Raw genomic sequence first — 27,774 nt, 5'->3', positions numbered from 1 at the left:
GCCATGATTGGCTGTTCCTACACGTAGCTCAGCCAGGCCTTCTCAAAGCATGTTTTATCATTCTTGTGTAGGTGTCCATCTAGTGGTGGCTCTTATTAGTAGCCCAATTGATCAGACGTCATAGCAATTGCCAATAACAACATAGAATGCATTGGGCCATGCCACGCTCCATTATACATTTAAATGGGCCAGTGTGGGCATGAATGTGGCATTTCACTAAGCCCACACCAGTCTATGTGGTGTCTGTTGGTGAATTTGAGACACACTGGCAATAAACATTAGGAGAGAAATAGCCAATAGCCTCAACTGTGTATTACGGGGGGGGGGGGGGCTTTCTCACCTCACTAGGCAGTGGAACGTGTGTGTGAATGCCCGACACACACAGACGCCCTCTGCAACAGCCCTGCAGGCTCTCCATTCGTTACTAGCCCTTGATGGATTCCTCGGTTAACACATGTAGGATAAACAAGACTTCCCAGAGGAGAGGAAGAAGGACTGGGACTGACTGGAAAGATCCCTCGTCGGTTCTCCCTCCCTCCCTCCCTCCTACACTACTAGGCCACCCAGATCCACCACACCAGACCAAAAGCATCAGGAGTTTGTTACCATTCACCACACCAGACCGAAAGCATCAGGAGTTTGTTACCATTCACCACACCAGACCGAAAGCATCAGGAGTTTGTTACCCGCAGTAACTCTCAGACAGACACTACGCAGTCTTGTGAAAGGATGATTTAAAGTGAGATTTGTCACTCGATTAAGATGACGCAAGCCGGTTTGGTTTTGGTTACTTGGTAATCTCCCACTGTGGGCTCTACCCGTTATTGTCTTATACTGAAAAGAAGGATGATATTTTCCAATTCATGTCATGTGTGAGCCGTAAGGCTTCTTCCATGGTTCTGGGAAGCAGCAACAGTCTAATCTCAATTAATGAATGTATCCATCATGTAGGATGAGTATTGTATATCAATCCCAGACGATCCACGATATCCTCGATTAAAACTGAAAAACACTATGCCACCCACTCATTTACTAGAAAGACTGCACAAAGTCTGACCAAACTCTAAACCACAGTGTAGGTATAGCATACTATAGCTGAGTTTGGGTTCATCATGGTGATATTATAACATTATACCTGAATAACTTACACCTATTCCAAAATAAAGTAACAATAGCGGTCATGACTGAACAGTGGAAAGAGGTTAAAAGTATATATACATACGTGGAGGCTACTCAGAGGTGGAAAGGGAGGACCATCCTTCTCAGTGAATTTCATAAAAATAAATGTTTTAAAACATTAAAAAAGTTATCCTTTTTAGATAAAACTATACTAAATATAATAACATCACCAAAACATGTATTTAAACACACTGTTTTGCAATGAAGATCTACAGGATCCTCAGCAGCACTCTGTAGGGTAGCACCATGGTGTAGCCGGAGGACAGCTAGCTTCCATCCTCCTCTGGGTACATTGACTTCAATACAAAACCTAGGAGGCTCATGGTTCTCACCCCCTTCCATAGACTTACACAGTAATAAATGACAATTTCCAAAGGATGTCCTCCAACCTATCAGAGCTCTTGCAGCATGAACTAACATGTTGTCCACCCAATCAAAGGATCAGATAACTAATCTAGTACTGAAAGCATAAGCTACCGCTAGCTAGCACTGCACTGTATAAAATGTGGTAAGTAGTTGACTCAAAGAGAGAGAAAGACAATAGTTGAAGAGTTTTGAGAAATAGAGAGTGAGAGAGTGTCCTTTTTTTTCTTCTCACTTTCAGTTTCACTTACTTAGCTAGAAAATGCAGCTAGCTGGTTCAGCCTACAGAGGGATGCTATGTTAGCTAGCTGGCTATGACTATCCAACACAACACTGGAACTCAAGGTAAGCTTTTGGTTTTACTCATTTATTGCCACCTGGGCCTGCCGGTGTAACTGCTTACTGACTGTACACTGTAACATTACTGCATGTTTGTAGCGGGTTTACTAACGCATTCATTATATTAGTTATGCTGACTATGATGTTACTTTAGAAAATATGGTGACAACGATGTAGGCTGTGTAGCGGTTTGGCTTGGAAAGTTTTTTTTCGCCTGGTCACATACAGCTGATGTGAAGTGCATTGAAGTCCACAAGTAATGGGAAGAGGTGAGAGAGCATAGATGCGAGAAGACATACAACTTGACTACTATGAAAGTGAACTGTGTTTACGCGTGATCTGGTATGTATTTATTCCACTGATTCTGTTGAAAAAAAAATCCTAAACGGAACAAAATGAGAATAAACATACCTGAATTTGCCCAATAGAAATTCTTGTTTGCAACTGTTGGACCAATGATTACACCATAGATCAACTAGATGTAGGCAAGGTGGTATTGAATGTGTGCAAGGTGGTATTGAATGTCACCCATCAGTCCATGTGTCACTGTCTGTCACCTCAAATTTGTCTCTCGACCTGTGTGCACCTACATTGTAAACTTTCATTCATAGGCTAGTTTGTAGCAACCTCATGATAGGTATAGGGAAAATTTGAGTATCCTGTAGTAGCCTAAACCAATCCATGTTACATTGAACTGAGTGAATGCAATATGAATGACAGTCATCCAATGTAATAGAAATAAGGCCATGTTCATGATTTTTTTTTTATCCTCCCTCATCTTAAACGGCACTTACAAATATATATATATATATATATACAAAGTATGTGGACACCCCCTCAAATTAGTGGATTCGGCTATTTCAGCCACACCTGTTGCTGACAGGTGTAGAAAATCGAGCACACTGCCATGCAATCTCCATAGACAAACACTGTCAGTAGAATGGCCTTACTGAAGAGCTCAGTGACTTTCAACGTGGCACCGTCATAGGAAGCCACCTTTACAACAAGTCAGTTCTTCAAATTCCTGCCCTACTGGAGCTGCCCCAGTCAATTGTAAGTACTGTTATTGTGAAGTGGAAACGTCTAGGAGCAACAACGGCTCAGCCGCGAAGTGGTAGGCCACACAAGCACACAGAACGGGACTGCCGAGTGCTGAAGCGCGCAACTCACTACAGAGTTCCACACTGCCTCTGGAAGCAACGTCAGCACGATAACTGTTCGTCTGGAGCTTTGTCGGGAGCTTCATGGCCGAGCAGCCACACACATGCCTATGATCAACATGCGCAATGCCAAGCATCGGCTGGAGTGGTGTAAAGCTCGCCGCCATTGGAATCTGGAGCAGTGGAAACACTTTCTCTGGCGTGACGAATCACACATCACCATTTGGCAGTCTGATGGATGAATCTGGGTTTGGCGGATAACCAAGAGAACACTTCCTGCCCCAAGGCATAGTGCTAATTGTAAAGTTTGGTGGAGGAGAAATAATGGTCTGAGGCTGTTTTCCATGGTTCGGTGCTAGGCCCCTTAGGAAATCTTAACGCTACAGCATAATGTACAATGACATTCTAGACGATACTGTGCTTCCAACTTTGTGGCAACAGTTTGGGGAAGGCCCTTTCCTGTTTCAGCATGACAATGCCCCCGTTCACAAAGCAAGGTCCATACAGAAATGGTTTGTCGAGATTGGTGTGGAAGAACTTGACTGGGCTGCACCCCATCGAACACCTTTGGGATGAATAGAAACGCAGACTGTGAGCCAAGCGTAATTGCCCAACATCAGTGCCCGACCTCACTAATGCTCATGTGGCTGAATGGAAGCAAGTGCCTGCAGCAATATTCCAACAACTAGTGGAAAGCCTTCCCAGAAGAGTGGAGGGTATTATCGCAGCAAAGGGGGGACAAACTCCATATTAATGCCCATGATTTTGTAATGAGATGTTCGACGAGCAGGTGTCCACATACTTTTGGTCATGTAGTGTATCTAGTCTAGAGACATTGGACCTCTAACCTACTTTTCTTTGTGTACCTACTCTTATCAAGGACTCTATTTTGCATATAGACACAGTTATTCATGAGTTCACCGACTTAGGGCTTTCTTGACCAAAACCGGTAATAGGGTTTCAGGGAGAAGACAATATACTTTATTCTTCTCCTGATGCAGAAATACCCATTTGGATCCCTTTTTGTCAATAAAACAATGTTAACTGTGAACTATGATTGAACTCAGCTTCAAATTGAGTTCAAAATACTACTTTAAATCTACATACTGGCACCGCAAAAGTATCTCTTTAGTCATATGCTAGACATTCAATAACTGTTTTTGATAGAATGAGTACCTATTTGATAACACCAAGAGGGCAAATAAATAAAAGACATGGACAGATTGGTCTAAATTCGCACTTTATTCCTAACACTTACTGTTTCATTTGTCCCCCTCCCCCCAAACAACAGGCACACCCATAGCGATGAGTAAGGGACAGGTTAACAGTTGGGAACAAAATCAAAAAACGGGTTACTAACTCAGAGAGAGACTTGAGGTAAAAGCAGGTTACTCACAAACAGAAATGAAATGGGTCATAACAGACACAAAGTTAGAGAGCAGTGTTTTAGTTATCATCAGCATCATCATAGTTATCATCATCATCAAACATTGTATTAAAGAGAACTTTTTGAGTTTTTACCATCAAAAAGAAAAATGGCAATTTTTTATGTGTAAAATAAAAAAGGTTGGTGGAGTTCTTTGGTTTTCACTATTGAGGTTTTCATTAGTAAAATCTTTCTTTGCCGTACTAATGAAATTACCTTTGGATTTAAGCTGTATTGTAGAAAAAAATATGTTTAAAAAATAAACAAAGAATAAGGGCCAAATTGACTGTTTGTTCTCTCTTTTACTATATCCAATTTGATTTGATGTGACGTTCAGACATATTTATGTTCTCAAGGCCAAAGAAATATCTTAGTTCATGGAGACCTATAAATTGAGGATATTCTTAATAAGCACATAAAACAAACATTCATAGCCACTTATAACTACAGTATAAAATGGTCACAATTCAAGGCGCATTGCTTCATAGCATTAAGTGCTCTTGAAGACAGTAGTATGTCTTTTGATATCAATGAAGGGTAATAAACACCATTATGTAGCATTTACAGTCTTTATGAAGACTCCTGAATGTTTATATACACATGGATTAACTGTGTGTGTGTGTGTGTGTGTGTGTGTGTTTTGTGTGTGTGGTCTCACTGTGTGGTTTGACTTTGGTATCATTCTCGGTCCACCACAGGAGAGCCCTACACAGGCACACATACTGTACAGTATTAGCATCATGTTAATATCCCACACACACCTTCTCAGAAGAAACATTGCCATAAACACCTCCAATACCCTCACAGCATTGTCAACAGAAATCAAAGACCCACTGAAGGAGAGAGGAGTGGTGCATCTACTTCTGAGGAGTGACCTATAAAACAGAGGAAACTGCTTACAAACGGTTGTTTTTTTGAACTGTTTAAAAAAAAAAGTGTTCTAAAGGCTTGTTCATCAAACTCAATAGCCAGGCCAGTTCTTGTACCCCTCTCCTGAGCCAAGACGACCATGGTCACATGTCTTATTAAAGCTTCTGTCTATTTGGTTTTTCATCAAAGAATATGAGGTATATATGACGTCGCCCTCACCTTGAAATGAAAGACGGGACCAGACAGAGAGAGAGAGAGAGAGAGAGAGAGAGAGAGAGAGAGAGAGAGAGAGAGAGAGAGAGAGAGAGAGAGAGAGAGAGAGAGAGAGAGAGAGAGAGAGAGAGAGAGAGAGAGAGAGAGAGAGAGAGAGAGAGAGAGAGAGAGAGAGAGAGAGAGAGAGAGAGAGAGAGAGAGAGAGAGAGAGAGAGAGAGAGAGAGAGAGAGAGAGAGAGAGAGAGAGAGAGAGAGAGAGAGAGAGAGAGAGAGAGAGAGAGAGAGAGAGAGAGAGAGAGAGAGAGAGAGAGAGAGAGAGAGAGAGAGAAAGTGTGAACATCTAGAGGCATCTAGACGTGTCTGAACTCCTATTGGCACTCACAGGTGTAAGCAGAAAAGCGAAAGGAGAAATTTCAGGGGCCACTATAACTCTAAAATGTACCCATTTCATGGATCAGTTTGATAGTCTCTCTCTCTCCCTCTCCCTCTCTTACTCTCTGTTAGGTTAGGGCTTTAATCAGTTGACATGGGCTCTGAGATGACACCCACAGTCTTTACATTTGGTTTCAGTTTTTGTTTTAAAGCTCCGCCTTTTTCTTTGTGTTTTAAAGCATTTTGTCTTCTTGTCTTAATCTCAAGATCACCTCTCTCCAAAATAGAACCTCAAAGGTCCCAATCCAGAAATATAACAAATAAATTACATAAATGAATGAATCAATAAATAAACAGGTGAGAGTTCATAACGTACAAATCATTTGCAAAGAAATGTATCCTCCCCCGAACATGAATAAATACACATCTTCAAACAAAGATCCCCAGAGAGATAGTTTAAAGCTTTTGGTCTAAAATCAAGTCATTATTATCATCAACATTTGTATAAAGGATCATTTCACAGCCTTTTATACATTAGCAATAAATAAGCAGTAGAACATATATATTTTTTTCTACAAAATCTATTGAAGCACTAACAGATAAATCCCCTCTAAAAGTGTCTGTCAACTGGTTTTCAGTTGATTTCCACCCGCCCCTCCCCACAATATTATCATTGGTTGCCTTTAATATCTGCCTATATGTGCCCAAGTATGCCTCATTTCACGTGTGAAGTTCCATGCCTTTATCAAACACTATTCTGTGGTACACTAGACAGAACAGTGTGTACTGAATCTTTATGGGTTGGTTAATATGCAAGAGAATAACTCTTTCCACACACTCATTCGATCTCACTTTTCCTCTCCTGTCACATACACACCATCCATATCTCACACACAGGTATACGCTCAATCATGTATGGAAGCATGCCTGAATGCACACGCTCGCACAGTACCTTTCTTGCTCTACCAGTCTTTCTATATATCTATCCAGAAAACCTAGCACAAACACAGTTATCCAACTGTTCCTCTCTGACAATTGTGCATTGGTTTGGTTGGTATTTGGTATGTCTGTGTGTCAAAAAGTTTCGCTTTTGGTATTCAGTTTTGGCTTTTTCACGACATTCTTGATCAAAGAAAAATTTGGAAGCTACATTTTCACAGTATTATTTCCAACCACCTAATGAAAAAAGCACAACAAAAAAAAGAACCCAGACAAGATATAAAAATAGGCAATAAATCACCCCGTCAAGTAGAAAGCAATGAGACAAAGTCATACAGCAATCGACAGACAGACCATGAAAAGCAAAAAATATATATTTTTAAATTCAGTTCAGCGAGGTCATTAGCTATTCCGTCCAGGAAAAGGGTGAACAAAGGAGGTCACAAATGGAGGAGGGAGGAGAGAGTGAGAGGGAAGGCCTCTGTCTCCGACATACAGACAGGGCTTGACCCCTCCCTCTCTCTTCCTCCTCCTCGTCTACAACGTGTTGTATTTAGTTTTTGGTTTCTTATCTGTTCAGTTTAGTTGCTCATACGGAGGTTTTGGTTAGGTTATTTTTTGGTTTGGGTCCTCCGTTCCAGCTTTCTCCTCGGTTTTCCCCTGCCGTTTCCAACAGATCCTGTTTTTGCCTTTGACTTCTCTGTGTAGTCTTTTTGTTTTCTTCTCTTCTTTTTTTGGCCCTTTCACCCCATCTTTCGAGGCAAAGGAGAGGGACAGAAGGGATGGAGGGCAGGGGGTTGGGAGGGACGCTGTCACTTTTTTTTGGTGTGGAGTCGTCCTGTTATTGGGTGTTTGGTTTTTGACACTGCTGAGGTTTCTGTCTGAACACTTGTTTCCCGGCTCTTCCGGCTGGGAGAAACAATGCTTTGGTATCCAAGAGTGACTGACTGGAAGTGAATGATATGAAGTTGGTGGAATTATATGGAAATTATATACACTACCATTCAAAAGTTTGAGGTCACTTAGAAATGTCCTTGTTTTTGAAAGAAAAGCGAATTATTTATCCATTAAATTAACATCAAATTGATCAGAAATAGTAGTATACAGCGTTGTACTAAATCTTCAGTTTCTTGGCAATTTCTCGCATGGAATAGCCTTCATTTCTCAGAACAAAAATAGACTGGTGAGTTTCAGAAGAAAGTGCTTTGTTTCTGGCCATTTTGAGTCTGTAATCGAACCCACAAATGCCGATGCGCCAGATACTCAACTAGTCTAAAGAAGGACAGTTTTATTGCTTCTTAAATCAAAACAACAGTTTTCAGCAGTGCTAACATAATTGCAAAAGGGTTTTCTAATGATCAATCAGCCTTTTAAAATGATAAACTTGGATTAGCTAACACAACGTGCCATTGGAACACTGGAGTGATGGTTGCTGATAATGGGCCTCTGTACGCCTATGTAGATATTCCATTAAAAATCAGCCGTTTCCAGCTACAATTAGTAATTTACAACATTAACAATGTCTACACTGTATTTCTGATCAATTTGATGTTATTGTAATAGACAAAAATTAGCTTTTCTTTCAAAAACAAGGACATTTCTAAGTGACCCCAAACTTTTGAACGGTAGTCTATTTTAAAAAAATCAGGCAAACAACTATAATGAAAGGCATAAAGGATTATTTTGGTTCAACATCTCGATACATTTTAGTGTAGTCTGGTGTGTGTGTGTGTGTGTGTGTGTGTGTGTGTGTGTGTGTGTGTGTGTGTGTGTGTGTGTGTGTGTGTGTGTGTGTGTGTGTGTGTGTGTGTGTGTGTGTGTGTGTGTGTGTGTGTATGTATGTGTGCTTGAAGCAACAGGCAGTAGAGTACATTTTGGTGTTCATATACAGTCAGGTCCATCATTATTGGCACCCTTGATAAAGGTGATAAAAAAAACGGTATAAAATAAATTATAAAAATACTGAGCTATATTGTTCGTTTTTTTTAACCTGGAGAAATTATGTTATTTTACACTAATACAATTGCTCAGAGAATTTTTTTTTTTTTAACAAGTAATACAAGAAAATCTAAAAAAAGTGGTCAGAATTAGTGGTCAGAATTATTGAATTATTGTTCAGAATTATTGTTTTTAATACTCTAGCACCCTCCCCTTGCGAGGATAACTACACTGAGCCTTCAAACAACAGGTTTTCAATGGGATTCAAGTCCGGAGACTGAGATGGCCATTGCAAAATGTTAATTTTGTGGTGAATTAACCATTTCTATGTGGATTTTAATTAGTGCTTGGGGTTATTGTCTTGCTGGAAGTTCCACACTCAGTTCCACAGAGGCAACCGGGTTTTTGGTTAAAATGCCCTGGTACTGGGTAAAGTTCATGATGCCATTGACCTTAAAACAAGGGCCCCAGGACCAGTGGAAGCAAAATAGCCCCATAACATCAAAGATCCACCACCATATTTTACCATTGGTATGAGGTACTTTTATGCATATGCTTCGGTTTTTCAACACCAAACCCACCACTGGTGTGCTTGGCCAAAGAGCTCTATGTTCAGATAACATGAAAATGGATCTCTTTGGCCACACATACCAGTGGTGAAAATGTTCCTCATACGGTAAAATAGGGTGGTGGATCATTGATGTTATGGGACTATTCCAGCAAGACAATAACCCCAACCACTAATCAAAATCCATAAAGAAATGGTTAATTGACCACACATCAACATTTTGCTATGGCCATCTCAGTCTCCAGACTTGAACACCATTGAAAACCTGTGGTTTGAATTGAAGATGGAAGTCCATAAGCGCAGACAAAGGATATCAAGGATCTGGAGAGATTCTGTATGGAGAAATGGTCAAAGATCCCTCCCAACGTGTTCTCCAATATCATAAAACATTTTAGAAAAAGGCTCAGTGTCCTTATCATCACAAGGGGAGGATGCTGGAGTATTGAAAACAGGGGTGCCAATAATTTTGACCCCTATCTTTAAAAAAAAAAATGTTGTATTGCTAGTTAAACAGAATCTCTTTCTCTGAGCAATTATTCGTATAACATAATATAATTTCCCATTTTTTTTGCATACAATATAGCCCAGTATTTTAATAATTTATTTTATAGAGTCATTATTGCTCATCTTTATCAAGGGTGTCAATAATTTTTGACTCCACTATATAAAATAAGTTATGAAACAAAGGAGGCAATAATATCCAGGCTGTATCACAACCGGCCGTTATTGGGAGTCCCATAGGGCGGCGCACAATTGGCCAAGCGTCATCCGGGTTTGGTCGGGGTAGGACGTCATTGTAAATAAGATGTTGTTCTTAACTGACCTGCCTAGTTAAATAAAAATATCTCATCATATTAAACAAATATTGAAGATAATAACCCTAATGATGATGATGATAATTACGATGATCATTAGAAAAATCAGAAATAAGAAAATAAACCACAAAATAAGTTGGAAAGTTACTAATTGTTATTAGTCTGAGGTGACTGCTAAATCCACAACACAGTTTAATAATGTAACTAGGTTGAAACTGTAGAGCCACTAGAGAGGTAGGTAGAGATATGTGGGAGGACTGACACTACTAAGATATCTATATCAAATCATTTGGTATGACATAACCCAAAGCTCAAATCATATAAAATACAAAAAATAAGCGTTGTAAAAGTGTTGAAAAAGTGTGGAAAACAAAACTTTAAAATAATATATTATGATGAAATGATACATGTTTTTGGCCTTGTTAAGTGTGGTTGATGTGCTGATCCTGGACAGATCAGAATCATAAGTCTTTTAAGTAAAGCTTTTCTCTCCGTTTTTTTGGTTTCAGTGTTTTGGTATTTCGGTTTTGGAGATTTTGGCATGTTTGTCATTTTTGTCTTTGTGTGTTTTTCCCCTGTAGGTTTTCTTTATTTGGTTTTCTTTCCATCCATCTGCTGAAGCTTGTTGAAAGTATTTCTTTCTTTCCTTCTTTTCCTGTCCTTGCCACCCATCTCTCTCTGTCTTAGTTCAGTTCTCATCCCTGCCCTCTTTTTCATCAGGTTTTTCAGCTCATTTGTTCTTTTCCAGAGAAAGGAGTAAATTTACATTAGCATTCACTGCGTTCCACAATGCCACCTCTCCAACTGTATAGATATATATCTTTTTTGGTTTAAATCTCCACCGTTCTCCTGTTCTCTCCTCCTCTCCATTCTTCCTCGCTCTCTTCTTCCTCTTTCAATCTGTGTATTTTTTTTGGCTTTGAAAGACTCCGGGAGAGAGAGCGGAGGCGACAAATGGAGGGAGAGAGAGATGGCTTTGGTTGAAAGGTGAGGTGTTTCTGTAAAGCTCAACTAAAACTCCTCCTCCTCCTTCCGATTGGATCCTTTGGGTTGTGTCGTCGTCACTCGGCCATGGCCCCGCCAAGCGGCGGCGGTGAGGCTTCGCTGAACGAGCCGAAGGAGGTGGGGCTGGAGCAGGGAGAGGCGGAGCAGGAGTCGACGTCCATGCCGCTGGCGCCGGGGGGTGGAGAGGCTCCCCTGGGACCGCCGACCAAACCCACACCGGCTTGGTGGGACGCCATAGGCAGGAGGGTGTGGCGGTTGAGGAATAGGGAGGGGCGAACCCCAGCCCCGCCCAGGATCATCTGACCTCCGGCCTCAAGACTGGAAATGGGCAGCTGCCCACCACTGGCAGCCAGAGCTGAACCATGATAGAGTTACAGGGGATGGGGTGAGAGAGGCAGGTGGAAGGATTGGTGGGGGAAGAGAAAGGTAGAGGAGAAAGAATAAGTGAATACACCTACCAGAGATACATCGGCATCGATTTGGGTGACACTGTAACTGATGACATGGTGAGATGAAGGATGGTGATGATGAAGGTGAGACATTGCAACAAATGAGAGAAAGTAGTATGAGTAGAGCAAGGAGAGCTTAGCCAGTCAGAGCTTACAGAAAAACGCCTGGCACATACACACAGACACACACGACACTCCTATGATCTACTTGGTGGTGATATGGATGGAATGGGATGGTGTGAAGACATGCAATTTCAAGTGATCTGAAATCGCATGTTGAAATGATGGCAAATGGAGGGACATCCTCTTTTCTGGCTTGAGATCTGCACGCTTAACTCAAAATTGTATCCTATTGACACCAAGTCATGATTTACGCCAGGCAGTGTTGCGCGTGCTTATCAGAAGTCAGAATACCGTCCATAATCTGGATACACACCGATTTTGTCAGACAAACACACCTTGCATTGTGGCCAGGTGATTGCTGCTGATGAGAGCCTGGTTCATCCCTGTGCTTACTCCCATCATTGTGTTCCTGGAATATGTATGGATCCATATTCCCCCATGTGCACATACACACACATTCACACATGCAGAGATAGAGAAAGGACCAAGAGGGTTAAGTGAAAGCTCATTAATCAAACACCCTCATGTTTTTCTATTAAGGATACACAACATGTTTTCAATTCATGCATTGGCCTGGGTCTAACTCTGGGATGACTAGCACGTCCGTGCCTGCAGACAAATATTAATGTTTCTTCATATGTGTGAGAACTTTCAGATTTGCTGCTAAACAGGTGGGGTGACATGACATTCCCCATGTAGTCCCATACCATAAATTCCCAGCAAGTCAGTAAATATCACCTCATCCAGTCTCAAAGTTGACTTTATTGCGTACACAGTTTAGCAGATGCTGAGGATTCAGTGTTAGGAGTCAGTGTTCTATTGAGCAGTAGTCGTTGAGTGTGCAAGGGACAGAGAGAGGATAGAGTAGAAGTATAATTATATAATTAGGGGACACTAACCCAGCGAATATCAAAGTGTGTTTGTGAGAGAGAGAGAGAGAGAGAGAGAGAGAGAGAGAGAGAGAGAAAAGACACTCACCCAGCGTTCAGGCTGTGGGTACTGAGGGTGGGAGGAGCGGGGCTGGCTGTGCTGTGTGGAGGCGGAGTCCTAGAGGAGGGGGTGGAGCTGGTGGCTGCAGAGCCACAGGGGGTCAGAGGGCAGGTCACCAAGGGTAATGGACTGGTCACTGAGAAAGAAAGAGCGAACCATCAGTAGTAATATGAATGGTATACAGTACATTTGGTTACATTGCTAGGTTTTCCCAATGCCCATGGTACTGGGCATCTGCACTCGTCTCTATGTCTTAGTCCACTAAAGGGAATTTAGACCTCTGGCACTTATTGTCTAGCTTCACAAAAACACAAATGTATCCAAAAATCTATTTCCTCACCTGTTGTGCTGAGGCTGGTAGCAGCCTGGTGCAGCCCCTGACTGGACACCTGGAGGGAGAGGAACAGAAAGAAAGAAAGAAAGAAAGAAAGAAAGAAAGAAAGAAAGAAAGAAAGAAAGAAAGAAAGAAAGAAAGAAAGAAAGAAAGAAAGAAAGAGCGGTGGATAGGCCGTGAGGAGAAGAGAGACAGAAGAAACATGCTCTCATGGTGTAACTGTGATGACGTGTGGGTTGGTCTGTAACATTTGGCACCTCATGCAACAGTGTAGCCATTTGCACGGTGCTGAGAGTGGAGCAGTGCAGGATGGGTTAGGCCACAGGGTCACACATGGGGTCATGCAGAGGGAGGGGGGCAAGTCCATAGATCCAGAGAGTCAAAGATCTATTCCTCTCATGATGCCTGACTTGTATTTAGACAGTTTGTTTCCAAACTTAGAAACAGGGAGGCAATTGACCAAAGGCCTGCCAATGAGAGGCATGGTGGGGAGAGTGGGGATGGGGTGAGTGCGGGGTCATACCATGTGCGGGCTGTAGCAGGGGGGTTTGTGCATCATGGAGGGGGACTGGCTGGGCAGGGGAGGGGTGGCACTGCAAGGGTTGATGCGCTTCTCTTTCTGGCGCCGGTTGCAGAACCAGACCCGAATCACCTCCTTCTCCATGTTGAGCTGCTGGCCCATCAGGAGAATCTCCTCTGAGTTAGGCTTCTGGTTCTGGAGGGAACACAGTCAAAAATCATGGTCAAGCATGTTGTCACAGGCCACAAACATTTTATATCGCATAAAGCTGACATGTTGTCAATGTTACATTCAACAGTTTCAGCAGTATTTAGAAAATACCAAGCAAGGGTAAATATTTATTTAAGTTTTAAATGAAATGTTCATCAAAAAGTGAAATAAACTTTCACGACAGAGTCGTTGGTTTATGTACTCCACTGTGAGTGCAGGGTAGGGAGTAGAATGTCATTTGAGTGTGTTCCCCAGTGGTCTGGTGTGGGACCTCTCTCTTTCTCACCAAGATGAAGTTGCGCTCTAAGGCCACGCGGACGTTGGTCTCAATGCTGGTGCGTTTCTTCCTGCGGCGCCCCGGCATGCCCTCAAATCCCATCATGGGGGAGGAGAGAGAGTTTGGGCTGGGAAGCATGCTGTCTATCGCCATGGTCTCCGCGTCGTTTAGCCACTTCTCAAGCAGAGGCTTGAGCTTGCACATGTTCTTAAAGCTCAGGTTTAGGGCCTCGAAGCGAGAGATGGTGGTCTGGCTGAAGTCATTCCCATACAGTTTCCCCATCGCCATGCCTACGTCACCCTGGGGGAACAGAGAATTTGTGTTAACCGGTCATCTTCATTTTGGCCTCTAGCTCCTCCTGCCCCCCCCCCCCACTGCAAACACACATACACACTCTGACCCACCCACGCACACACACACACACACCCCCACACACACTCTGACCCATATGAGGTCTAGCTTGATCAAATTGCTTATGGCTCTCTTGCCCTTTATCACAACACACGCACGCATACAAACGTACCTGTGTGAAGCCCAGTTTGATGCGTCTCTGTTTGAAGGTGCGGGCGAACTGCTCCAGCTCCTCCAGGTCACTGGGCTCCTCGCCGTGAGGGCCAGAGGTCACCGAGGTCATGGGGGCTGCCGAGGCTCCGGAGGTCACCCCGCCGTCCCCGCTCTTGTCCCTCTGTAATGATGAGAGGCCGTCACCATGGCGACGCTACCGTACAGGAGACATAAACCCATATCACTCCTGCGGAATGGCGAAGGGGACTGGCACATTGACATTAGCAATGTTTAAACTGTGGATCAATTCAAACACACTCTGGGTTACTGGTTTGGTGTTTGATTAGATCAGCGTTTGGATCAATGCACCAGCACTGACTCCACAGAGCTCTTTGTTTTCTGCTTGTAGAGGCAGATCCCTACCCTACTTACAAGTATGTAGTACAGTATGTTATAAAGTCCAGTCTCAACACACACACGGACACACACAGACACACACACACACATATTTGAGGTGGTTTTCAATAATACTATACCTGTGCTTGCAGTCCCAGCCTGGGTGGAGTAGTTAGAAGACTCCCCTGGCTTTGCTGATGCTGAGGTAGCGGAATTAAATTAGGTGTCGAGAGCAAACCTGAGGAACACAACGGAGAGGCCGTTAACACTATTAAAGTATTGTAATTATATGAACACTACTTTATTGTATTTTAACTGTATTGTTACGACTTTATTCTAACTTGTTTTAGAACTAAGCAGTTAGATCATAACGCCAAGCTCTACATGATGTTTTGTGCCAAGAGGAAGTGACAGTGTTGATGATGGTGGTTCCCACTTACTTAGTAGGTCCCACTTACCCTGCTGCCCCTGTTGTCCCTGGGCCTGAGGCAGGAGGAACTGAGGAGACTGCAGGTGGTGGCCGGGCATCAGGACTAACTGCTGCAACTGCAACAGCTGCTGGATATCCTACAGGAGGAAGAGAGAGAAAAGGGTCAACGAGTCATGTATGATTTCTGAACAGAGCACCATACACACAATACAATGCAAAGAAATGAGCAAAGAACCAAAATGTGCACAGCCCCAGCCTTCAAAGTAACATCACCTAAGAGTATATAGAGAAACACTTCTGACAGACAAGTGTTGGTTAGTGAGTTAGATTGGCTTAAAGCTGGTCATATCTGATCCGTGACTGGCCGCTCCTACCTGGGCGGTGAGCTGGATAGGCTGAGAGAGGGTGAGCTGGGGCGGGGCTTGCTCCTGTTTGGTCAGCTGTTGTTGCTGCTGCTGCTGATTGGCTTGGGCTGCTGCGTGGGCGGCATGAGCAGCGTGAGCCGCGTTGGACTGCTGCACGGCGGCGGCCAGGAGCTGAGCCTGGGCCTGCTGAAGCAACAGCTGCTGCTGCGCAGGCAAGAGGGCAGCCAGCTGAGGAAGAGGCGGGAAGAAGAGGTGGTGGAGGAGAGGGTAGGGTTTGCCCAAAGAGAGGAGGGGGAAAAGCAGAAGAGATAGAGAAAAAGAATAGTGTCACCCAGCGTTTGAGCAGGCAGTAAGAGGCAGAAATGGGATCAATTCCATTTTAATTCAGTCAATTCAGGAATGAGGAAGATTTGAATTTCCGTTTACTTCCTTAATTGACAGAATTGAGTGAAAAAATGGAATTCACTCCAACCTTGGTAAGATGCAGAAGCAAGCCAAGCAGAAAATGCTTAATGTCCATCACCCTAACCGCCTACACACTACATCTGTGCCAGTGCTTACCCCTGCCAGCTGACTCCCTGCCAACATGAGTTGTGTGTGAGGGTGAGGCGTCTGCTGCTGGGAAGGAGGCGGCACATGGGTGGAGATCATCTCAGGTACTGCCTCACCTTTACTCTGCAGGGTGAATAATATCAAAACATTGAATAAGGTTAAAACTCAAAAGAATAATCATAAAAATGTTTTTGGGCATCTGGTACACAGGCCTCATTTTAGTTGCCAAAATGGGTCCCTTAAATGGACAGAAATACGGTCCAGAAATGACCTGATTGGAGCAAAAACATATATTTAGCCTAAAACTAAGGATTTGTGTGGTTTCTTGAGATAAAACATGTATTAATATTGGAGTACCATCTATATATGAACCACACAGCTAACATTCAAGCTCAAATTTGACGTATACAGTGCATTCGGAAAGTATTCAGGCCCCTTGAGTTTTTCCACATTTTGTTACGTTACAGCCTTAATCTAAAATTGATCAATCTACACACAATACCCCATAATGACAAAGCAAAAACTGTTTTTTAGAAATTGTTGCAAATTTATTAAAAATAAAAAAAACGGACATTTTACATTTACATAAGTATTCAGACCCTTTACTCAGTACTTTGATGAAGCACCTTTGGCAGCGATTACAGCCTCGAGTCTTCTTGGGTATGACGCCACAAGCTTGGTACACCTGTATTTGGGGAGTTTCTCCCATTCTTCTCTGGAAGAAAAAGAATAGTGGCCGTGGAAGAACTGGGACATTTTCAGCTTCCAGGAATAGTGTACAGATCCTTGTGACATGGGGCCGTGCATTATCATGCTGAAACATGAGGTGATGGCGGTGGATGAATGGCACGACAATGGGCCTCAGGATCTCATCACGGTATCTCTGTGCATTCAAATTGCCATCGATAAAATGCAATTTTGCTCGTTGTCCGTAGCTTATGCCTGCACATACCATAACCCCACCGCCACAATGGGGCACTCTGTTCACAACATTGACATCAGCAAAACGCTCGCCCACACGACGCCATACACGTCGCCATACACGTGGTCTGCGGTTGTGAGGCTGGATGGATGTACTGCCAAGTTCTCTGAAACAAGGTTGGAGGTGGCTTATGGTAGAGAAATGAACATCAAATTTCCTGGCAACAGCTCTGGTGGCCATTCCTGCAGTCAGCATGGCAATTCCACTCTCCCTCAACACTTGAGACATCTGTGGCATTGTGTTGTGACAAAACTGCACATTTCAGAGTGGCCTTTTATTTCCCCCAGCACAACGTGCACCTCTGTAATGACCAGGCTGCTTAATCAGCTTCTTGATAATGCACACCTGTCAGGTGGATGGATTATCTTGGCAAAGTAAAAATGCGCACTAAAATTAACACCTGCCAAATGCGGGTAGATTTAGGTATTAGCGGGTAAGAATGTCTATTTCACCAGCCACGTTGGCAGGTGGTCAATTTTCAGGGCTCTACAGTGAAAGCATTACATTTGAAATTGTGAATAATGTTTTGTGTCAAAAGTCAAGTATTAGCATATGTGCGAAGCTGTTTACAAAGTATTTCTGCTGTTTTGTTTCATAGCTGCTAATCGCACAAAGAAATACAAATCCTAGATCCCACCTCGCGCAGCAACAGCTTTGTGCACTGTGAGTGAAGAGCTGATAGAATCAATTTTGGAGGAGCTTGCACAAGCATAATAGTTGGTCTAATTTACTCAAGTCAGCAAAGTCCTCTGGTTTCTTGGCTTATTACATTGTTTTGTTCACAAGCTTGGTTGTTTTTCAAATGTTAGTTTGAATCTTCTGCTTCAACTGAAAGCGAAGAGAAGCGGTCTACTACTAGTCACATCCCAAATCTCACACACACACACACACACACACACACACACACACACACACACACACACACACACACACACACACACACACACACACACACACACACACACACACACACACACACACACACACACATACAGACTCGAGTGGCCCCATTACCACAGTAACTTCCCTCCTTAAATGGGCAGCTGAATTTTTTTAATAATCTGATATTTGGGGTAAAAGACACAGGTCACAAAAAATGTATTAAATTGAGCAAAATACCACATTACCTCTTAATAATACATTTCTTGATTTAGAAACATTACAAAGCATGGTCATCAGTTTTTTTAATGTAATTATGGCAAAAATATATTTGGGCCGGTAAAAAATCTGAGGGGCTGGTAGTTTTTTTCCATCTACATGACACAGTGGCAGTGAATTTTAGGCCCTGATGTTGCATTTATATTTTTGTTTAGTGGATATGTGACTCGTTTCAGGAAACTAGACATAGGTCGCGCTTCACTACTTCACAGGAGAGGCATTTGAACGTAAACATGTATTTTTTTATTTAAAAAATTAATGCCTTCTGGAACATGTGAACTTTTATTTGCCTTAATAACAAACTTGTATGTCATCTGGAAATACAAATACAATTGTTAAATGATGAGCCGAATTAGTTTAGCCACGGAAAAAGGCAGGAACCTTCCCGCTAGCCATGATTGGCTGAGACAATGGATGGGCTGGACATGTCAAGAGATGAGTTCGGATTGGTCTGCCATGTAGCATGCTTCTGTCTATAACATGAGCTGCTTAGTATGTGTAGGTAATCCTTTCTAACGCAGATTTTTTTGAAAGATATCACAAAGAACTGCAAATGTGTTGCTAATGCTCTTCACTTTCTGGAGGACCCAGTTTTGAAATCAGTGGAATGTCCAGTGGAAGCAGAGTATGATAGCTAAGGAGATGGAGAAAATTCTGGCGTTTGATTGCAAATATGCAGGGAGAGTCGAAAAGAGTACACACATAAAGCTGTTGAATAAAACATCTGTCTCCGGATCACATCTTCAAACTAAGGGCAACCATGGCATCCGTGCCAGAAAGAGAGAAGCGTTCATCTATGTATACAGCTTTTTTTACACCTTTTGTATCCTGTGCATGTGACAAATAAACTTGGATTTTATTTGATATATTGCATGTTTACCAGAGACGGTAATGTGAAGAACAACATGACCTGCACCAAAGTCAAATTAGGATATAACGTTAGGTCAACAAGACAGTGTCTAAGTAATAAAATTATCCCGTAGAATGTCCTGCTTTTATTTCATCACACTCACAACCCAAGCTATTTTCTGTAATTAGCTCGCCATTAACTTTTTAATGGTTTATTTTCCTGTAATAATTAATACAAATGAGCTAGTTTAGACGTTGTCAGCTATATGATATGGTCATTATTTGAACTGGCTAGCCAGCTAACTTAACGTTAGCTAGCTAGCTAACAAGCTATAAATGAACCAAAACATTCTTTTGAAAGTTGATTTTGGTTTGCTAGATTGACATAAAAATACAAAATTATTTTTTAAACGGATGGGTTTAGTGGGTTAAAATACAATAGTTAGGCTATTGCAGCCTGACGTTTTGTGTTTATACTTTTTCAAAATGTCAACGACAAGTTTGATGTCGGACGACAATAGAATGTTGATGATGTCACTGTGACAACTGTCTACAGACATGTCGATAGATGTAGTATAAACCAGCCTTTAGTCTTGAAATATTTGGTTGTTTAGTACACTACCAACCATACTCTCTCAGCACATGGCCTCACTCAGCACATTGCCTCACATGTGAATCCTTAAAGAGATGGGTGGAGCTAAGGCTTAAGAGGGTGTGAACGATGCTGAATGGGTGTAGACAAAGAAGAGCTCGCCAGTAAGTGTACCAAAACATTCTAGGTCCATTTTCTCAAAGGTGGGGTTACAAGTTTATCAACTTCCAAAGCATAATTACTAGGGATGCACGATATATCGGCAAACATATCGGAATCGATATGTCTAGTTTAGTTTAACGGCAATGTTAAAAACCGATGTCAAAGTTACAGTGCATACGTATATAACGTAGGTACATGACGTAATAACGCCACATCAAATTTTGCGCTACACGTGCAACAGCATTCCTAACCTAGCCCACACAATGTCTGCTGTGTGGATCGAGCAGTCAACAAGTCGAGCAGTCATTTGAAAGAGTAAGAAAATTTCAGCGAGACAACTCAAAGGCGAAATCCATTAAAGCCAAGATATTGGAATCCATTGCCCTTGACAATCAACCGTTCTCTGTCGTGGGTTATGTTGGCTTTCGCCGACTGGTCGAGCACCAGTACACACTACCAAGTGCGCTACCGGAGTTACACAGTAATAGCGTCACCGCTATTAGCTTCACGACATACATACTATGGAACGCTGTTTAGGTCTTTGCGTGTCAAAAAAGATACAGTAGCACTGTCAAAGCTGTACAAAACAATGTCTTTACAATACTGCGTTGGTAATAAAGCATAATTTGTTCGACAGCAACTTCTGGGATAGCTAGCTTTAGCTTTGTACCTAGCTAGCACCAATACAACCAGCCTGAAAACAATGACCAGTAGAAACTGCAGTCATTTTCATTATTCTTAGCAATGATTTAGGAATCCTTGTGAGTAAGTATTAGCTAGGTTGCCACTTGTTGTTCACCTATTGAAATGAACTTCAGTTCATGAAAATAAATAGCTAGCCAGCTACTTAACCCTGTTGCCCAAAGCTAAAGTTATAAGCAGCCAGCTAGCTTCATCTGGCTAGTGATGCTCAGCCGGACCGGGTTATGTGTTGTGAAGCTAGCCACAATAAGGATTAGGCACAATAGTGGAATTTGCGGTTTGCCTTCAAAATAAACGTATGTCATTGACAGTGATGCAAATGAATATAAATAGTAGAATTATGCCATACTTTTATTTTGAAGGCTACCCGCAAAGTCCACTATTGTGGCTAATCTTTATTGTGGCCAGCTTCACGTAGATGAGTCCGACAACTATTAATCAAATAAGAACTGTCTTATAAATTTGGGTTATTTTAGATGAGGACACCTAGCTATATAGTGTTATTTAACGTGCATATTTTTTGACACGCAAAGACCCAAACGGCATTCCATAGAAATCCTGGTTGAGAATGAAACGGCTGAACAAATGAACAACGAAACAGCACAGCAAGTAAGTGAAAGAAATAGGTTTTGATTATGTTTGACTGGTAATGGGGACATACATAATGCCAACAAAATAATTTTTTGGTCAGTGTGATGTGTGTGTGTGTGTGTAACCTTTATTTAACTAGGCAAGTCAGTTAAGAACAAATTCTATTTACAATGACGGCCTACACCAGCTAAACCCGGACGATGCTGGGCCAATTGTGCGCCGCCCTATGGGACTCCCAATCACGTCCGGATGTGATACAGCCTGGATTAGAACCAGGGACTGTAGTGACACCTCTTGCACTGAGATCCAGTGCCTTAGACCGCTGCATCCATGTGGTGTGTTAACTATTTAACTGTACTAGCATTCTTAAAAGGCTGCACATTTTTTTTATATCGGTTATCGGTATCGGTTATTTTTCGCAAGGAAAATATTGGATATCGGTATTGGCCAAAAATGTCATATCGGTGCATCACTAATAATTACTTTCCCATTGTTCCTCAACTGTAGTGTATGATATACCATTGTCTAGCTCTGAGTCTCTACTTTTATCCAATGTAAAAAACACAATTTAAAATTTTGCTACATAAGACCTAATCAAGCCAGTCGGTCACATAAACAGTGCCGTCGAAAAGTATTCAGACACCTTGACTTTTTGCACATTTTGTTAGGTTACAGCCTTATTCTAAAATTGATTTTTTTCTCTCGCAAAAACAGTTATATATATATTTTTTGCTGATCTCTTAAAAATAAAAAACAGAAATATCACATTTACATTAGTATTCAAACCCTTTACTCAGTACTTTGTTGAAGCACCTTTGGCAGCGATTACAGCCTTGAGTCTTCTTGGGTATGACAGTAAAAAGCTCGGCACACCTGTATTTGGGGAGTTTCTCCAATTCTTCTCTGCAGATCCTCTCAAGCTCTGTCTGGTTGGATGGGGAGCGTTGCTGCACAGCTAATTTCAGGTCTCTCCAGAGATGTTCGATCGGGTTCAAGTCCGGGCTCTGACTGGGCCACTCAAGGACATTCAGAGACTTGTCCTGAAGCCACTCCTGCGTTGTCTTGGCTGTGTGCTTAGGGACATTGTCCTGTTGGAAGGTGAACCTTCGCCCCAGTCTGAGGTCCTGAGCGCTCTGGTGCAGGTTTTCATCAAGGATCTCTCTGTACTTTGCTCAGTTCATCTTTCCCTCAATCCTGACTAGTCTCCCAGTCCCTGCCGCTGAAAAACATCCCCACAGCATGATGCTGTCACCACCATGCTTCACCGTAGGGATGGTGCCAGGTTTCTTCAAGACGTGACGCTTGGCATTCAGGCCAAAGAGTTCAATCTTGGTTTCATCAGACCAGAGAATCTTGTTTATCATGGTCTGAGAGTCTTTAGGTGCCTTTTGGTAAACTCCAAGTGGGCTGAAATGTGCCTTTTACTGAGGGGCGGCAGGTATCCTAGTGGTTAGAGCATTGGGCCAGTAACCAAAAAGTTGCTGGATCGAATCCCCAAGCTGACAAGGTAAACATGTGTTGTTCTGCCCCTGAACAAGGCAGTTAACCCACTGTTCCTAGGCCGTCATTGTAAATAAGAATTTGTTCTTAACTGACTTGCCTAGTTAAATAAAGGTTAATAAAAAGGCCTGATTGGTGGAGTGCTGCAGAGATGGTTGTTGTTCAGGAAGGTTATCCTATTGTTGCGTTTATAGTTTTGTTCAGTATTTATGAATTTTATCAGCATTTTAGCCCTATTGGGGGCCACAACATACAGTACAAAATATATTACCATGCATAAAATGTTGAGCTCTGTTGTCTAAATAATTTTAGAATATTCCAAGTTGGCTGAGGATTTCTGACCTGAGGAAGGTCCTATCCAGCCCATCACTCTCTTTTTTTCCTCGATCTCCCTCAATTTCTATACATCAATGTCCATAGTCTGTCTTTCTGAAGAGAAAGGAAAAGCTAACTCTTCTGCAGCATGTCTTTATAAAGTGGGCTGTGCAAACACACACACACCGTCTCTCTCGCATGTGAGTGCACTAATTCACTCACCTTGATGCTGCTCAAGGTAGGAGAAAGACTGAAGGGACTCGTTTTCATTGGCTGAACCTGTGATGAGACGAATGGTAACAATAAAATCCATTCAGACACAGATATTTAAATCTATTCAACTGCGAAGCCATAAACAGAGGTGCCATTACAGATTGACAGAAAACCTTAATAAAACTCATCAATTGAATCCACGTGTTTCCTAATCATTTTCATTTTTACATTAATTTAAACCCAACCAAAAAAGTACAGCAGTAGGACCTCAGGACAATTTTGTGAATTGAGGTGGTTCTGAACAATGAAATGTCTATAACACTTTGAAATTCACCTAAAAACAGCATCAAACCTTTATACAAAATGATGATTGCGTATATTTAAAAAAATAATTTAGCCAGATACTGTAAATATCTGATATGTTTTTACCAAATCTAAGCAACATTTCTGTTTGTCTGTAGCCTAAGATGTTTTTTTTTTGCATTTATGTCCCGGTTTAATATTGCCCGTTGGGTTGACCGGTTAGTCCTTAACTTTGAGGTTTGGATCTTTGAGGTTCTACTATATGCACAGATAATCTTATTACAACCTTAGAGCAAACGACAGCAATACATAAAAAACACAAATAACAATAAATCAACAACAACAAACATAATTTTACAATTACTTAAATTGAAATGACAGACCTGATCATTGGCATCAGGACTGTTCCTCTCGGAGTCTGTAAGATAAAAAAGAGGGTGAGAAAGACATAAAGACGGGTGAGAAAGAGAGAGGAGAAAAGTATAAAGTGGAATTCTAATAACCTCATCATGATCTACTGTAAATACCTCAGGCTGTAGCAAAACCTTAAACAGGTTACTTCAAATGTCAATTACTAACATTCCGCAGCCCAAGCTATCAGCTAAATCTAGTTAAACACATAGGTGTGTGACAACATGACTCTGAGCAGTGACTTATATGGCGGTTTAGTGTCACGTGCATAAGTCATACAAACAGGCTGACTAAAACATTCTCACTTTCTGTTTGGAAAATATGAGAAACGTGACCAAAGGAGAAGATTTGAGGTCTCTTATTGTGGATGTGTTGTGTCATAGAGCGGCAGGTAGCCTAGCAGTTAAGAGCGTTGGGCCAGTATCTGAAAGGTCACTGGTTTGAATCCCTAACTAGGTGAAACATCTGTCAATGTGCCCTTGAGCAAGGCACTTAACCATAATTGCTGCTGTAAGTCGCTCTGGATAACAGCGCCTGCTAAATGATTAAAATGTAAATACATCCAAAAACAACACACCAGATTAGCCCACTCTCCCCAATCAATACCACAACATAAACAGATGTAGACACACACACAACATCCTTTCATTCAAACATGAAATAGGCCTAATGATGGCACATGATGATAACTGATATCAAAGCAACACATAATGCAGTCTCAAAATGGTTACCTGTGCTCTCCCCTGGAAAGTCTGCCCCAGGCTTCTCATCCTCTGCTGGTTTTGACATCCTGATATCTGCAGGGGAGAGAAGGAAGCAGGTTAAATATAACATGTTTCCAACTGACAAACATCCCCAGCCCGCCCAGCGTATATGGAGGGATGAGGATGAGAGATTCACAGGGAGAAAAGCTCCCTCACCCTTTCTTCCCCTGCCCTCCATCTCCAATCTCCTTGGCTCGCACAGTGGCTTCCCAGCTTTATGAGTGTCACAGGAACATGTTCAATGTTATGCCGTAACGCATGCTATGCACACAGGGCTTGAGAGAGAGGCCACACACTATATTTCCATCAGGCTGGCTTAATGAACGCAAGTGAAATGGTTATGAAACCTGGCGGCACAGATCATGTCTTTTCAAATCTCCCCACCATAAATCCAACTAATCTATTTGTAATAAAGTCAGCGTTGGTAAAGGAATGTGATTTTCTGGAGGGGAAATTGCAGCATGAATAACACAGTCATATGTTTTTACAGAATCGTAAAAAATAAACAATTTCACGTCAAACATAAATGTGAAAGTGGTAGTCAAGATTTCCAAATACATACTGTATAAATACATGCACAATACAAATTATAATAATACATATTTCACATAATTGGAGATAAGAGGAAAACTGTAACCCATTTCATATAGGCTAAGTCTATATTTTTGGGAATCTGTGTCAAAAACCTCGAGAATTTAATTGCATAACGTTAACGTTAGGCCTAGACAAATGATTACAACCGGTAAGTTTTCTCCAATAGATTAGAAATTCAAATGTAAGTGAATTTATTTATGCACACGTTTTTGACAGAAATGTTTTATGCTCCAAATATAGCCTTTTTTTAATCAAAACTATTTTCATAATCTGTCTTGAATACTAATTTTAAAAAAGGTTAATTTTGACCTACAATGAATGACACAAATAATGATGTATGATGGAGCTCATGCAATTTAACAAGCTAATAGGCTAAGCTATTTACATGCATGTCTTATACGATTTTGTAATAGTCTACAGTTGTTTTAATTGCAGTATATTACCTGCAATAATTATATTTCAAATAATAATACATTTTAGGCCTTATGAACCTGAAATGAACGTCGTGTCATGAAAAACAACTCCGACATTTTCCATTCGATGTGTTTACCTCTAATCTAAATATTCACATTTGAATAGATACACGTTTAGCCTAGCTGTTACGAAAGCCTAAAAACGTCACATTTTCAAACAATGATATAATTTAAGAGTTACCTGGGTTATCGACATTCGTGAGAAAATACAAATATCTATCGAAAGCTTTGGTTTTGGCGGTGTCCTTCCTACTATCAAGCTATGGTTGCATATTTGCGCGTGACTAATTGTGCATACCTGCAGATTTCCTCAAGAGCAATGATTATTTTCGCGCCATTTATTGGGCCAATCAATGTGCCTAAATAGTTTGCGAAAGGATAAAGTGAGCGCACTGTTTTATTACATTAGTAACCAACAAAGCCTACTTGAAGACGAGATCAAATAGACTGTCTACAGTAATAAGTCTCTATGCATATAAACGAAACTTTGAGGATCTTCCACCCACCCTTTCAGTCTCTATAGGTCTACCGTTTCTATGAGCTATTCTTGGATGCCTAAATTCTTCCACCCTCAATACTGACATCATGGTGAGTCACTGGTTTAGCTTTGTTACAATTCTAATGGCTCTAATTATAGACTAATAGGCCTATAATTATATGCAGCAAATGTTGAGCCTGCTTCCTCTGAGGGAAAACAGCCAAACTGCAAAGAATTCCAAATTTTCCAATAGCCTAGCATAAATCTGACCTCTCTGGTTCCTCTCCATTGTTAACGTGAAAGACACGCAATTTATGGCAGTTGGGAAAATCAGAGATTTTTTTTTACTGACAACAACCAAAATCAATAAGTCAGTAGCCTACTTATCTTTGTTATTCCTCCCCTATGTGTAAGGGAAAGGCAGGCAATAGGCCTACTGTATATGACTGCGTGTTAACAGCTCATTTACATTTTCGGGAAAGTGATCATAATCTTCGGACAAGCAAAACATAGTCCTAACATGTGCCTTTCTGACCTTAATGTCAATCCCTGCCTCTGTCCTGTGATTCATTTTTATGGAATAGCCTACTACTTTACACACTTGACTATCCATCACTAGTCTTCATATTGCATTGCCTCCATCCCCAGAAAGAGAGAGGGTCTTATAGAATAACACAAAGACATGCAAATACAAACCGCCAAATACACACCGCCTAACAATGGTTATACACTAGAAGTAGCGGTAAAATGTTACCCTGGTAGCCTGTGCATGAGCTTATACTATACGCGCGTGCACACACACACACGTTGGTCTTCTTCAGGAGAGATGGCCTGACATTTCATTACAACTATCACGGACAGAGCTCGTTTTGATGTACACTAATTAGCAACATTTGAATAGATAAACGTTTACCCTAGCTGTTATAAAAACCTACAAACTTCACATTTTCAAACATTGACATAATTCAAGAGTTACCTGGGTTATCGACATTCATGAGAAAATACAAATATATATCGGAAGATTTGGTTTGGCAGTGTCCTTCCTACTATCAAGCTATGGTTGCATATTTGCGCGTGACTAATTGTGCATACCTGCAGATTTCCTCAAGAGCAATGATTCATTTCGAGCCATTTATTGGACCAATCAATGTGCCTATATAGTTTGCAAAATAATAAAGTGAACGCACTGTTTTATAACATTAGTGACCAACAAAGCCTACTTGAAGACAAGGTCAAATAGGTTGTCTACAGTAATAAGCCTCTATGCTTATGAGCGAAACTCTGAGCATCTTACACCCACTTTTTCAGCATCCATAGGCTTACCATTTCAGTTAGCTATTTTTGGATGCC

General features: G+C 41.6%; 1 protein-coding gene across 1 annotated transcript; it reads right to left on the bottom strand.

Moving 5' to 3' along the window:
• Nucleotides 1–11,243: 11,243 nt before the first annotated feature.
• On the bottom strand, nt 11,244–26,713 carry LOC120022338 (POU domain, class 2, transcription factor 2-like). Its single transcript, XM_038966232.1, is given in 13 exon segments — nt 11,244–11,542; nt 12,095–12,168; nt 12,738–12,831; nt 13,090–13,138; nt 13,607–13,798; nt 14,100–14,390; nt 14,614–14,729; nt 15,094–15,228; nt 15,449–15,557; nt 16,347–16,460; nt 24,088–24,122; nt 24,847–24,912; nt 26,695–26,713. Coding segments are annotated over 13 exon segments (1,593 nt in total).
• Between the last annotated feature and the right edge of the window lie 1,061 nt (nt 26,714–27,774).

Source organism: Salvelinus namaycush, chromosome 27, assembly GCF_016432855.1.
Source record: "Salvelinus namaycush isolate Seneca chromosome 27, SaNama_1.0, whole genome shotgun sequence".
Taxonomy (NCBI): Eukaryota; Metazoa; Chordata; class Actinopteri; order Salmoniformes; family Salmonidae; genus Salvelinus; species Salvelinus namaycush.
Note: the sequence above shows the minus strand (reverse complement) of the source record. Positions and strands in the feature narration are given on the sequence as shown.